At 38.9% G+C, this 15,900-nt stretch overlaps 1 protein-coding gene across 1 annotated transcript in view; it reads left to right on the top strand.

The window, feature by feature from the left end:
• MAN1A1 (mannosidase alpha class 1A member 1) overlaps positions 1–13,964 on the top strand; it is a 173,205-nt gene extending 159,241 nt beyond the window's left edge. Inside the window, exons 10-13 of the mRNA XM_070376354.1 lie at positions 3,722–3,941; positions 4,919–5,091; positions 10,356–10,471; positions 11,285–13,964. Coding sequence (XP_070232455.1) covers positions 3,722–3,941; positions 4,919–5,091; positions 10,356–10,471; positions 11,285–11,411 — 636 coding nt within the window. The 3' untranslated portion in view covers positions 11,412–13,964. The remainder of the gene's footprint in view (positions 1–3,721; positions 3,942–4,918; positions 5,092–10,355; positions 10,472–11,284) is intronic.
• The last annotated feature ends 1,936 nt before the right edge of the window (positions 13,965–15,900 follow it).

Raw genomic sequence — 15,900 nt, forward strand, 5'->3', positions numbered from 1 at the left:
GTTGTTTCAAAAGTCTTGAAACTTCACTGTAGTTTGTTTTGAGAGATAGTGACTTGGTCAGAATCATACCAAAAATAATGTAGTACTTTATTCAGGATCCATAACAGGGTAATAATGTTTCTCTAATGCATGCTCAAAGCTATTACTCTTGCCATGTAGAAAGAATAATTTCTTGGGTGATGAACAAGTATCTGCTTGAAGGACTTTATTGCAATTTGTGCTATGAGAAGTGTAAATAACTAAGATGTTCAGTTGCATTAAATAAGAATGAAATATTAATGTAATATCTAGACCATCAATAAAATTAGCTTAACCACAGTTAATGAGCACAGTAGTGTGTTCATTTATTTCCTACCATCTTGGTTTCATTTGTTTATTTCTAATAAAGGTAAAAGAGGTTTGATCTACCTATGCATTCATTTTCATTCATTCTTCTCTATCACAATTTTGTCTGTATCTACTACAGGCATGCCTCAGAGATATTGTGGGTTCAGTTCCAGACCACTGCAATAAAGCAAGTAACATAGTAAAGCAACTCACATGAAATTTTTGGTTGTCCCATGCATATAAAGTTATATTTACACTACACTCTAGGCTATTAAGTGTACAATAACAGTATGTATAAAGCAAACAATGTATATACTCTAGTTAAAAATACTAACCATCATCTGAGTCTTCAGTGAATCATAATAGTAACATTAAAGGTGACGGATACAAATCACCATAATGAATATAATAATATTGAAAAAGTTTGAAGTGTTGCTAATTATCAAAATGTGACCCAGAGACATGAAAAGAACAAATGCTGTTGGAAAAACAATGCTGAAGACTTTCTTAATACAGGGTCACAGCAAAACTTCAGTTTGTGGAAAACACAGTATCTGCAAAGTGTAATAAAGCAAAGCACAATAAAAAAAGGTATGCCTGTATTCTCAAATGTGCTTCCTAAAATCTCTTTTTTGATGATACTCTAACAGTTATAGACACAGTCATAGCCCTTCTCCTTCCAAGAAGTATTAATAATTGAGAGTGTGGGGGGTATTTCCTATTTAAGTAATAAAAATAGTAATCCCAAGCCCTTATACTACAACTTTGTTTTTTTCTAATAAGGCTTATTTTGTTTATATACTCAGAAGAATATCAACAGTTCTGGGGCAGAAATAGCCAAAGATGTTTAGTCATTTTTGTAAAATCATTTCTCCCAAATTTAAAGACCTTTTTTCTTTTAAAAAAAACTTATTCATCATATATTAATATCCTTTTTAATAGAATTATTAGGGAGGAATTTAATTCATGTGTTACCAGTAGTGATGTGATGATAATAAATGGCTTTTATCAAGTGCTAATCTAGATGTTCAAGCTGGTTTTAGAAAAGGCAGAGGAACCAGAGATCAAATTGCCAACATCTGCTGGATCATCGAAAAAGCAAGAGACTTCCAGAAAAACATCTATTTCCGCTTTATTGACTATGCCAAAAAAAGTCAATATTGACTTTATTGACTGTGTGGATCACAATAAACTGTGGAAAATTCTGAACGAGATGGGAATACCAGACCACCTGACCTGCCTCTTGAGAAACCTATATGCAAGTCAGGAAGCAACAGTTAGAACTGGACATGGAACAACAGACTGGTTCCAAATAGGAAAAGGAGTACATCAAGGCTGTATATTGTCACCCTGCTTATTTAACTTCTATGCAGAGTACATCATGAGAAATGCTGGGCTGGAAGAAGCACAAACTGGAATCAAGATTGCCAGGAGAAAGATCAATCACCTCAGATATGCAGATGACACCACCCTTATGGCAGAAAGTGAAGAGGAACTAAAAAGCCTCTTGATGAACGTGAAAGAGGAGAGTGAAAAAGTTGGCTTAAAGCTCAACATTCAGAAAACGAAGATCATGGCATCTGGTCCCATCCCTTCATGGGAAATGGATGGGGAAATAGTGGAAACAGTGTCAGACTTTATTTTTGGGGGCTCCAAAATCACTGCAGATGGTGATTGCAGCCATGAAATTAAAAGACGCTTACTCCTTGGAAGGAAAGTTATGACCGACCTAGATAGCATATTCAAAAGCAGAGACATTACTTTGCCAACAAAGGTCTGTCTAGTCAAGGCTATGGTTTTTCCAGTGATCATGTATGGATGTGAGAGTTGGACTGCGAAGAAAGCTGAACGCCGAAGAATTGATGGTTTTGAACTGTGGTGCTGGAGAAGACTCTTGAGAGTCCCTTGGAGAGCAAGGAGATCCAACCAGTCCATTCTAAAGGAGATCAGTCCTGGGTGTTCATTGGAAGGAATGATGCTAAAGCTGAAACTCCAGTACTTTGGCCACCTCATGCGAAGAGTTGACTCATTGGAAAAGACCCTGATGCTGGGAGGATTGGGGGCAGGAGGAGAAGGGGACGACAGAGGATGAGATGGCTAGATGCCATCACCGACTCGATGACGTGAGTTTGAGTGAACTCCGGGAGATGGTGATGGACAGGGAGGCCTGGCGTGCTGCGATTCATGGGGTCGTGAAGAGTCAGACACGACTGAGCGACTGAACTGAACTGAACTGAACTGAATCACTGTATTGACTGCTTTATAAACAAAATGTTGCAGTTTTCTCAATGGATACTACTATTCCTATTTCATGGATAAGGATACTGAGATTTAAAGATACAGTAAGCAAATTACCCACAAAGTTTGCAGATAGTAAATGTCAGTGCTGAAATTTGAAGCCGAGCAATTGGGGCTTCCCAGACCAAGCAGTGGTAAAGATCTATCTGCCAGTGCAGGAGATCTTAGAGACACTGGTTTGATACCTGGGTCAGGAAGATCCCCTGGCATAGGAAATGACAACCCACTATAGTATTCTTGCCTGGAAAATTCCATGAATAGAAGAGCCTGGTGTCCATGGCATTGCAGAGTCAGACACGACTGAGCAACTAAGCACATACATACACAAAATCTGACTGACCAAAGAACAGCTCCTTTTTCTCCACTCTGTTTTGCCACCCTTTCAAGCCTAAGGGAGAGAAAGGAAGAGTAATAGCACTAGCCTGGGTTTTATATACAAATATGCTCTCCTCATTATTCAGAGCTGAGCCAGTGCTTTGTGTTATTTTTGAAAATGGAAATGCATTAAAGCAGCTCTCAACACTATACCAGTGGCCTGTCTTTGAAAAGAAGACAGCTTTTCTGGTCTGAGGACTACAAGTGTTTGATCATGGAACCAAGCAAAACCTATGGGGCTGGCCCAACAGCATTAATTCTAATGAACCAAACTAACAAAGCATAGATTAGAGGAGATATACAAAAGCAATAAATGAAATTTCAAGTTGAGTTGTATTTATGGAACCAAATTCAAATTGTGAGTGGTTTTTTATTCTTTTATATATATATACATATATATATATATATATATATATATACACACACACATATATATACACATACTGTTGTGGTAAAAGTGAATATGTTAGTTACTCAGTCGTGTCCAGCTGTTTTCGACCCCATGGACTGTAGCCCATCAGGCTCCTGTGTCCATGGGATTTTCCAGGCAAGAATACTGGAGTAGGTTGCCATTCCCTTCTCCAGGGGACATTCCTGACCCAGGAATCGAACCCTGGTCTCCTGCATTGCAGATGGACTCTTTACCATCTGAGCCACAATGTTCTTTTAGTATAAATCTGAGAAAAGATTACAAAATGTTGAAAATAAGTATTATTTTCAGGCTATTGAGACTCACTTGATCCGGAAGTCCCGTAACGGGCTGACTTACATCGCAGAGTGGAAAGGGGGCCTCCTGGAACACAAGATGGGCCACCTGACCTGCTTTGCTGGAGGCATGTTTGCACTCGGGGCAGACGACGCTCCTGAAGGAATGACCCAACACTACCTTCAACTTGGGGCTGAAATTGCCCGGACCTGTCACGAATCTTACAATCGCACCTGTGAGTCCCTATTACTCTTCATATATGGTCTTTGTGCTTTTTTATTTCATTAAGTAACTTTGTCCATTTGTTGCCATCAAAAAAACATCCACTGTGCCTGGTGAATATTTGATGATTATGATTAATATCTTAAAGGAATTTACATTTTTACTTTAAGAGGCATTGCTTTTCTACATAAAAACATTTACTTTTAGTTTACCAATAAACAAAAATCCAGGCCATAAAAGGTCAAGTCTAACTTACTGACCCTGCTTTATGTAAATAACATTGGGCGAGAGTCCCTGTCCTAATACAGAAGAAATTTGGTATGTTATAAACCATTATTAATCTTCCCAGAATCTGCATGAAATATACAATGAATCTACATGCATGCTAAGTTCCTTCATTTGTATCTGACTCTGCAACCCTGTGGGCTGTAACTCACCAGGCTCCTCTGTCCACGAGATTCTCCAGGCAAGAATACTGGAGGGGGTTGCCATGCCCTCCTCCAGGGAACATTTCAGACTCAGGGATCAAACCCATGTCTCTTAAGTCTCCCACATTGGCAGGCAGGTTCTTTACCACTGGCACGACCTGGGAAGCCCCATATGATGAGTCTAGCTGCCTTCTTATGAAAGTTTGATGCACAAGTACTATATAACCTTCATGCCATAATGACTTAGAGTTCTCAAACACTAATTTTTTAGCTCACTAATAAGGTGGTGCTTCGCGCTGACCCAGTGAGGACTCGGTAAATGGTGGTAAAATGAAAGAAAGTAAAGGATTATTACCACTTTCTTAAATGTACTATTTTCAGTAGATAAATTAAAAATATATATTGAACATTGCTTATTATACAGTGTTTATAGCTATTCCTTAAAATGATCATTTTGGCACCCCTCTTGAGTGTTCTAAAGTATCTTTTAATTTCATTTAAGTTATAGACACTAAGCATTGTCAGAGACAATAACCCTTGTCCCCCACTGCATGTCTTTTAGTTGTGAAACTGGGACCAGAAGCTTTCAGATTCGATGGTGGTGTTGAAGCCATTGCTACGAGGCAAAATGAGAAATACTACATCTTACGGCCAGAAGTTGTTGAGACTTACATGTACATGTGGCGACTGACTCATGATCCAAAGTACAGGAAATGGGCCTGGGAAGCTGTGGAGGTGACGTTTTAGTTTGCTTGTGTTTCTTATGGGAATATGTGTGTGGAAAAAATACTCAGTGATCCCTATCAATCTAGTATATTAACTCTCCTATGATTCTTAGAGCTTAAAGCTTTGACCAGCCATCTTTCCATTCAAGACTGAGTGTTTTCAGTTAAGTCATCCCACATCCCTGCCTTCAGCTCTGTTTTTTGTATATAAATATACCTCCTCTGGTATTGAAGGAGAATCTGGAAAGACCTATTATAAAATTAAGTTCTCATGTTTATAAAAACATTGACCAGTTAATCCCACAAAGGGTATCTGGCAACTTGGGAATAGTCACCCTTACCTGTTGTATGTTTCAAGAAACCCTGTATGATTGTTTCTTTTAGTCTTTGAGCATCATAGTGGTAATATATGCTTTTAATTAGAGCAAATGAGCTACTTAGATCTAACTTTTAGACAGTACCTATAGAAGAACTACTTTGTACATGAATATTCTAACACAGGTCTCGGAATCCTCGGAATATCTGTAAGCTTTCTATCTGTCCAGTGTGTTATTTGGATTATCCTGGCATTTCATGGATCTCTTCCTGCTGAATATGATGTATAATCTTCCTGAACTAATCTGTTGAACACTTTGTGTGCTGAATGCCAGAGGAGGTGCACTTTACGATATGCATCAAACAATGTCTAATTTTAAGAGCTATTATTTCAGAAGGAGTGGGAGGAAATTCAGGGGATAAGAACTGGCAAACGCTTTAATTATCAATACACTCTCTTACTGTCTAGCACTCTTTGTTAGAAAGTTAGCTGGCTTTTAAAACCATTAGGAATAACTTCTCTTAGGAAATCTAAAATGAGCATTGCCTTTGTGTAAAATTTAACTAATATCTTAGGAAGCTGTTGATGAATCTTGCTTATTACTCTTTTCATTTGGTATGTATCTTATCACCAGTTGTCAGTTATTTTAAGTAATAGCAATTCTTTATGCCTCTTTTTTTTTTTGAAAAATTTTCTAATTATGGTTAGTCAGTTGTAATTCCAGTTTCTTTATGTTTTTTCCTCTGAATAAAAAGTATATTAAAATTGAGATTCAGCTAAGCTTTGGTAATTGGGAATTATTTTGGTCTTCAGTAGGCCAGCAAGGAAATTAAGGTTAATACTCACTTGCAAGTATCAGTTTAAATTAAAAATTTCAGTAATAACATTTCATCAAATATGAAACACCATAGTTGATAAGAAACACCATTATTTTATATACCATTAAGAAAATACAACAATACCAATTAAATTATGACATGCCAATTTTAGACATGTTAAAGTGTGAAAAAAAATCGTATGACGGTAGTTTGTCGTGTGGGCAGAAAGCTTTGATTTGCTTGGTTCTTGCGGAGGGAGTTGTCTGTAGGGTATGAAGGTTGGTTTGATGTGTTAGGGTTTTTATCTGTTGACTCCTTTTACCGTAGCATATGATGTCAGATTGTTTGCTTGTGTCGCAACACAGGAATCCCCGTTTTTTGCCTGTGGTAACTTCTGTTAGAACTTGAAATGTAGTCGGGGGTGGTAGTGCTGGGGCCTCTTGCCTTCTGTGAAAAGCCACGGAGATCATAGACTCAGAAGGTACGGCAGCACCTTCTCTTCCTTTTGTGCTGTGTCCCGTCCCATCGGCCCTCCCTGTGTCCTGGCTTCAGCTTCAGTGGACAACACCCTGGCCTGCTGGCCCTGTCTTGCCCAGCGCCAGTGCTTCTCAGCTGTTCTGACTCAGAGCCTCTTCTGAGGCAGCTGGCGGAGGTCTGGGACGTGTGGGAGGCTGCAGCCCCAAGGGCCGCCCTTGGCCACTGAGGTTTTGGAGTTGATACATCACTATCCCAGAATAGTTATTCCGAAGAATCATTCTGAGAGGCATTCTATTTGGCTCTTTAGAGGGTTTCAGGCAGGAATGAGCCCCCATGCACACAGCTGTGACCTGCTCCATGTGTATTTCACTGGCCCTCCTCCCTTCCTTACTTCACTTTTCCCACCAGCTCAATCACTTCCTGATGTCACCTCTGTAAAAAGCAAAGCTCGCTGCATCCAGCCCATGTCTCTTGCTCTGCTTTTGGAGGAACCCATGTCCAGAGGCTGAGAGTCCCAAAGATTGTAGTGAAATGATGTATTCTGATCAGACTAAGCGTCCTGGGTACGTGGCCTCTTCCACTGTCAAGAAACTAAAGCCAGGGACTGTCATGGGGACCCAGGAGAGCTGCTTGTCCCCAGCTTCACATCTCTGAAGTCTTAAAATTTAGACTTGACATGAGGGTTTTTTTATTTTTTGAAAGTTAAAAATGCCTCTTTGGCATTTCTCCCGGCCTTGTTTTTCTTTTTAATTTACCAAAAATGTCAAAATATTAAAGTAGCTAGGCCTCTCTAAGCTTCCCTGGTGGCCCTAGCGGTAAAGAACCCACCTCCCAATGCCTGAGACATAAGAGGCATGGGTTTGATCCCCGGGTTGGAAAGATCCCTGGGGTTTGATCCCCAGGTTGGAAAGATCCCTGGAGGGAGGACGTGACAACCCACTCCAGTATTCTTGCCAGGAGAATCCCCATGGACAGAGGAGCCTGATGGGCTATACAGTCCATAGGGCCACAAGGAGTCAGACATGACTAAAGTGACCTAGCATGCAGGCAGGCCTCTCTAAACTTCTGAAAGGCCCGCACTGTGCTAATAATAGTAAGTGTGTCATCTTCTGGTTCTATTCTCAGGACAACCTCATGTTGAAAAAAAGGATGCTCCCTAGATCCAGAAAACTGAGGCCACAGTGAGGAAGTCTAGAGCTGGGACTTAGCCCCCACCTCTAAAATGTCAGATTGTGTTCTTGACTACTCTGGTTCACCACGTTAGGCATGGGAGAGAAAAAAGAATGAGTGGAAGTGAACTGAAAAGATGAAAACTGTTTGGGCAGCACCAGCCCCCAAAACAACTCTTTTTTTCTACAACAGAAGAAGGAGCTTATAGAAATTTCTGACCCCTGGGTCGGGAAGATGCCCTGGAGAAGGAAATGGCAACCCACTCCAGTATTCTTGCCTGGAAAATCCCATGGACGGAACAGTCCATGGGGTCGCAAAGAGTTGGACACAAGTGAGCAACTAATACATTATCATACAGAAATTTCTGTAGAAAGGAGGGTTAGCTGTTTATCATGCCTGGCCCTCTCTTTAGTTTATCACAGTACCAAAGAACTTCAAGGGAAAAAATCAAGAAAAAGTTTTGCGGATAAATTCTTCTTTTTAAGGAAATGTCTGGAAATAGGATTTCATTACGTTCAATAACAACAAATTTACCTACTTCTGAATCTTTTTATTTTTTTACCCTTTTTTACAAATAATTTTTGGCCTACTCCATGTATCTGGCATTTGACTTTTTATCAGACAGAACAGTTATCAAAAAAGGAAGGAAGGAAAAATATAATAGAACCTGAAAGTTCCTTTCTTCAGGCTTTCCCTCCATTTAGTTCTTTGTCTGAAACTAAGAGTATAATCGAAACTGCTTTTTTTTAAGTTGATTGTTCTTATGTTCCCTAGGGCTTTTAAAAAGTTCTACACTAGGAGACATGTTCACGTAGCCTGCCACTTGGATTTTCTTTCACCTGGTAATTAAATGCTTTTTCTCCCGACCAATGCTGTCTCCCTTCTGCCCTCCAGCCCTAGGGTGTGGAATCAATACACTCATTATCAGTGTCTGCAGATGGAAGTGGATCGCTCAGCACCACACTCCTGCTCCCTGCCTTCGCCTTCCACCTCACCTTTTCCAGGCTCCGCATTCTTAGAGCCGTGCTTTCCTCCAAACCCTTTTCTCACCGATGAAGATTTTTCTCAATTAATATGGCAAGAGCTATGCCGTAGCTTCTTGGTAGTTTAGCTAAATAGGAGGAAAATGCAATATAATTATACAAATTTTTTTTTTAAAAGGGATAGGATTGTGATCTATAGATCTATAGATCACAATAACCTGAAGAATAACTTGATCTTATTCATGTTTCCTTTATCTCATTAAACATTGTAAGGGACTTAGTCTTACACTTTATTATTTTTGTCAACATTCTATGAATTAGAACCAGATTTCCAGTAAGAGTTTGTATACAGTGGGAATCTTTATTTTACCATATAGTTATTAAAATTAATAGGATGTAGTGAGTAGAAAATAACTTCCTGGAGATGATTGTGCCTGGTAACCAGTAAGGCAAACCAGTGTAATATCCAGATATCCAATACAAAGAGCAGTCAGGTTAGCAGTAACTGACACAATGGAAGGCAAGTCATTTTAAAATTCTATTACCTGAATTTTCATTCTCACACTGCCCATCCCTTATCTTTTCCCATCTCTGACTATAATACGCACTTTTTTTAGTCAGTCAATGATAAGAATGTAGGATCCTTTCTCTCTGGTTAGTTACCAGTGGTTTAATCCCATCTTCTTCCATCTCAGTCTAAAGAAAAGAAAAATATATTTCAGAAATAGATGCCAGCCATGTTTTTTTCACTGGTTTTCATTTTCTCCTTTTATATCTGTCAGTCACCAGTATCACTCATTAGTGCTCTGCTATCGATTTTTTAAAGATAAGAAGTTCTGATGACCATAGCAGCCCAGCACGCTCAACCAGTGGTTTAGAGTCCCAGTTGACATTAACAGTTTTTCCAGACCAGGTGTCAACAAACTTTCTGTAAGAGCCAAAGAGAATTAGGCTTGGGGCCCATAAGCATTTACTCAGCTCTGCCACTGTAGTGAAAAAATGGCCATACACAATATATAAATGAGTGTGTCTGTGGTTCCATAATACTGTATTTACAAAAACAAAAAGCAGGCTGGATGTACTTTTTGGTCTGTAGTTTGCGAATCTTGCTCTAGACCATAAGATGAAATGGTTTAAAAATTATTCTGAAATTAAATGTAAAAATGTTTCCAGTTAGATGAGATATACTGTCCATGGGCTTCCCAGGTGGCGCTAGTGGAAAAAAAAAAAAAAAAAAAGCCTCCTGCCAATGCAGGTAGACATAAGAGACCTACCTGGGCTCTATCCCTGGGTCGGGAAGATCCAGTGGAGAAGGGAATGGCAACCCACTCCAGTATTCTTGCCTGGAGACTCCCATGGACAGAGAAGCCTGATGGGCCTCAGTCCATGGGGTGGCACAGCCGGTCAGTTTAAGTCCTTATTTTATTTAAACGTGACAGTCTGGTAGTAAAACTCTGTGACAGCCAGTTTCCTGAAACGTGACCATTTTCCCCTCCTCTTTGCGGATTAGGCCCTGGAGAAACACTGCAGGGTGAAAGGAGGCTACTCCGGCCTCAGGGACGTTTACTTCACCAAGGAGAGCTACGATGATGTACAGCAGAGCTTCTTCCTGGCAGAGACACTGAAGTAAGTAAAAGTTATTCTCAGTGCATGTGACCGAGATACCTGAACAGACCTTCTTTCTGAAAGTTGTCTTTATCATGAGCACATTCAAATAATACCAAGCATGACTGCTTCTGAAATCCATTCTACATGCATGGCAGTAACTGTGGGTGTGTTTTCATCATTGTGTAAGTTCGGCGGCTTGGGACTACCGTTTTTTTTTTTTTTTTTAAAGTTAACATTTTTACATGTACTACCTTTTTTTTTATTTTTGGCTGTCCTGGGTCTTCATTGCTGCACAGGCTTTTCTCTAGTTGTGGTGAGCAGGGGCTACACTCTGGTTGCAGTGAGCAGGCTTCTCATTGCGGTGGCCTCTCTTGTTGCAGAGCACGAGCTCTCGGGCACCTGGGCTTCAGTCCTTGCAGCACATGGGCTCAGGGCTCTAGAGCACAGGCTCTAGAGTTGCAGCTCCCAGGCTCCAGAGCACAGGCTCGATAGTTGTGGTGCACAGGCTCAGATGTTCCAAGTGTGGGATCTTCCTGGTCAGGGATTGAACCCGTGTCTCCTGTGTTGGCAGGTAGATTCTTTACTACTGAGCCACCAGGGGAGCCCCTTGGGACTGCTTTGTATGGTTCTTGTCCACGGACCAAAGCAAACAGCAGCTTCTTTTCCTCAGCAGTAACGAGTGTACTTCTTAAGGTTTTGCTGTACTTGACTGTTGTCCACACTTCTCCACAAGGGGAAGGGAGACGCTGATGTGGTTTTTCTCTGTGTCTTTGTGGTTTCACTGAATAACCGGGTCCCTCAGGCCTCACATACCCATGTTTCTCTCTCCAGATATTTGTACTTAATATTTTCTGATGACGATCTACTTCCTCTGGAACATTGGATCTTCAACACCGAGGCACATCTTCTCCCTGTACTCTCTAGGAATTTAAAGAAAGTTGAAGACGATGGGAAATAAAAAGACATTTTATATTTTACTCTCCTCCACTCCTTTCACTGCATACCTTAATAATTCTTTTTCTGGTGATCAGGCACATGATGAATTTTTATTAATAGATCTGTGATTATTCTAAGTTTTAAAATTGTTTTGCAGTCTTCCATGTTTATTATCATACATATAGATGGACCTAAATTCCTTACTGTATCCTTTATTATTCAGCCAGTGAATCACAGGGTTTTTTGTTGTTGTTTTTAAGTAATCTGTTATCTCTAGAGTTTATGAAGATGTAGTATTATTTTTAATAAACTGAATAGAACAGTATACCTATGATCTCTTAATTACAATTTTGATTTGACTGCAAAACTTTTTCCTCCTCTATGAGGAGATGATGTCTGCTTTAAGCTGTAATGTTTTGCCATGTTGCAAAAAGCCATAATAATGAATTAAATAATAAAAAAAGCTTTTTTCCTTTTCAATTTCATGTTAATCGGGTTTGTCTATTCACCAGAGACAGATCTTATAACTGTGACAGTGTCCTTATGCGGGTCTATCATTATTTGATAGAATATCTTCTAGAATACTTTACTCACATTGTAATTCAAATTAGAATATCATCCCCAAAGGATCATCTCCTGTCGACCTCATTTCATCAGATCCACGGTATATTTTTGTCAGTTAATTATATTAGTGTTTCCTAATTTGGGAAATAGTTTTCAGATTTTATTTTAAATGCCCTGTGTCATCTCTGGATCATGTACTGGTTAATTTCTTCCATTCTCCACCACACAACAAAGTGAGCTTTTCAGTTTTGCAGAGCTCTGCTATTACCGAATTATATTTTTTAAAGGGAAACTGTATAACTTTTAGTGAGTTAGCTTTTGCTTTTATCTGAATATGTAAAGAAATCGGGGCCCACTCTCTGGAAAGAGGGTATTCCATATGGTTTTTTTGTTTGCATTTCATCTGTAATGTATTTTTCTTGAAAAAAAAGAAACTATTACATTTGTTTAGGTTTTTCAGGTTTGAAAAGGGTCTTTTCTCAAACTTAGTAAATTATTCATTTCAGTTTATGAAAGCAGGATTTAACTCAGAGAATCTTTGGCAATGTGTCTATTCATGGTCGATTGAGGAAAAATCTATTAAACTTTTAGGCCAAATTAGGATATAGTATATTTTGTCTGGTTAAGTTCAACGTAGCAATCTCCGCTTAGAAGTAATGCATAGGAATGGACACTCCCAATCCTCTACAGTCCTGTAGCAGATCAAAATAATTATAATTAAATGAGTCTTCAAAACATTTTTTGAGATATGAGTCGTTTTCCCAGAAATAGATTTGGTTATCATATTGGTTCATATTTTATATATATTCCTGTGAAAGGGCTAATATGATGATGCATGTACTGAGGTACAGAGATTTTGACCATCTGTACTTTTCAACTACAGCGGTCACATAGATCAGTGCAACCCCATAGATTAGGTTGAAGCATATGAAATTAAGGCATTTGTAGTTTAAAAATTGCTCAGTATCAGCGATTTCATATGCTTCAGCCTAATAGTTTTTAAGACAGTTATTTTCTTAGATCTCAATAGACTGAGTTGTTTTAGCTATTTCAGCTTTTGAAAGCTTTTCAAAAGATTTCCATTGTCTGAAAGGCATATGACCTGCCCCTTTTTTCAATGTTATTCATTGGTATATGTCAAAAAATAAATCAGTAAAGTTAGTAAGTGGAAAAGATCCTTTAGGACATCATGATTGCTATTTCCAAAACTTAAAGGCAAACGTAGAAGATTCTCATCAAAATTGGGCCATATGTATTTAGATTATAACTTTCATATGAATGTCTTTGAACTAGCAATTTAAAATAATTTATTTTCTTTGCTTTTCAATCTGATTTGAAAGAGCACAAGCTGATAGGTATTTCTGCAGCAGATAGGATACTAAAGTCAGGTTGTATGAACACATAGGACTGTACTATGATGAACCTTTTCCTTTCTGATATAAATAGGTAAGAAGATTATACTACATGCTGCCCAGCCAATAGCAAGAACAAAGTTATTTCAATTCTAGAACTTGGATATTTTTAGCCTAGGACCCAAAATACCAATCATGTAAGCAAAATAAGAGATTACTATTATGGTGATATAATTTAATTAAAGTTATATTTTGTGTTAATTATTTTAAACAACTGAAGTCCTTAGGTAGAGGTTGTCTTTCGTTCATTTTCAGCAAAAACTGTGCAATTATGTTTACATATGTTTTCACATCCCAAAAGGTGAATAATTAAAATAGCACTTAATTTTGTTTCTGCACATGTTTGGTATACATTGTGTGACACACATGTAAGTTATATGGCAGTTTACAGAACTTCAGTGATGTTTGTCATGACACCTTCATGTGTACCAGTAGTTCTTCCCATTGTTTTTTATTTGTACTTAAATCCACTGTGTCATTTTCAACTTTATATAAATCTCTAATGTTATGGGAAACATAATAGATTGACACATAATTTTTAAAAACTATATTTGTAAAATTTCTCTATTGTAAATAAAGTCTTTTGATATATCTCCTCATTTGTTCTGTTTTTCTCCATTTAAGTAAGCTTTTGGATGTTTTGGGATGAGTGTGTACCATGGCAAATGGACATATTAAATTCTAACAGTGATTCCGTACCATACCCAGAGAATTGTGACAAGGACAGTTTTCCCATTAAAAATTTTAGATTGCAAATAATGTTGCATAACCACCTTTGGTTAATCAGATACTTTTGTTAAGAATCTGACATATGTTGAACACCAGGGCACATGGAGTAGAGACAGGGAGTTGGCATCAGAAATGAAGTGTGTTTCTTGTTTGTTTTTTTTTTAATTATTATGTATTTATTCATTTTTGGCTGCATTAGGTGTTCATTGCTCGCATGGGCTTTCTCTAGCTGCAGCGAGCAAAAGCAAAAAAAACTCTAGGTGCAGTACTCTGGCTTCTCATTGCAGTGGCTTCTCTTGTTGCGGAGCGTGGGCTCTAGGTGCACAGGTTTCGGTAATTGTGGCCCATGGGATCAGTAGTTGTTGCATGGGGACTCAGTTGCCCTGAGACATGTAGGATCCCAGTTCCCAAACTAGGGATCAAACCTGTGTCCCCCACCTGAGCAGGCAGACTGTCAACCACCAGACCACCAGGGAGACATCAGTGGTCCTTGTTCTTCAGTTGACAATTCAATTGAGATCAAACCCCACCACCACCACCAGTGAAACAAAACATTTCATCATGTTAAATGACAAGTTAAATTCTGCTATAGATGTTCAGAGCAGAAGGAGGTCACTAGGATTTGAGTGGTCAAAGAGCCTTAATAGAAAAGAACAACTTAAGCTACAGGAGAACCCCCAAAATGGCATTGAAATACGTATAATATCATATATGAAATGAGTCGCCAGTCCAGGTTCGATGCACGATATTGGATGCTTGGGGCTGGTGCACTGGGACGACCCAGAGGGATGGTATGGGGAGGGAGGAGGGAGGAGGGTTCAGGTTGGGGAACACATGTATACCTGTGGCAGATTCATTTTGATATTTGGCAAAACCAATACAATATTGTAAAGTTTAAAAATAAAAAAAAAAAAAAAAATGCTAGGTTCTTCAGATTCAGGTTGTACTTTTTAAAATGTTTCAAACATTTGGGCTGCTGTTCTCTCTGCCCAGATCTCTCCTAGATGTTTTTCTGGCTCATCCTCACTTCATTCAGGCCTCTGCTTAATTAGCACCTTATCAGAGTGGATTCCTTGACAAATCAGTATAAAATTCCCAGTCACCCTTTGCCCCTTACTCTGTTTTATTTTCTATTTAGATTTGTTATGTAACACATTTGTTTTCCTTATGTGTCTGTTGTCTGCCTGACCTCTTAGAATTTAAGCTCCATATGAACAGAAAGTTACTTTATTGGGTCTTTCTCCCCTTGCCGTTTTCAGTGCTGGAGTGGCACCTCATACCTGGTGTACACAGTGAATGCTTGGTTACCGGGTGAATGAATGAATGAAATTCTACCTTGTATTCATAGGCTTTGCTAGAGCTATTTACAAATGTCTTAATAAGTAGTACATTAAAAAAAAAAAAATACTAAGTACCAGTATTACCTGCTATTGTTTTAAATAACTAATCACAGGAATGGGCAGTTTTTAAAACTGCTCCCTAAAGTAATTTTGGGGCATCCCAGGTGGCACTAGTGGTAATGAATCCGCCTGCCAGTGCAGGAGATGTGAGAGACATGGCTTTGATCCGTGGGTTGGGAAAGATCCACTGGAAGAGGGCATGGCAACTCACTCCAGTATTCTGGAGAACACTGAAGAATCCCATAGACAGAGGAGCCTGGCAGGCTACAGTCCATGGGGTCACAAAGAGTTGGACAGAACTGAAGCAACTTAGCACACATAGTAGTTTTAGGGAAATATAGAATAAATTAGTATTTATGATTGGAATAACCTTAAACCAACAGATGTTTTTTTACAACATTTATAT

The sequence above is a fragment of the Bos mutus genome, chromosome 9 (genome assembly GCF_027580195.1).
Source record: "Bos mutus isolate GX-2022 chromosome 9, NWIPB_WYAK_1.1, whole genome shotgun sequence".
Taxonomy (NCBI): domain Eukaryota; kingdom Metazoa; phylum Chordata; class Mammalia; order Artiodactyla; family Bovidae; genus Bos; species Bos mutus.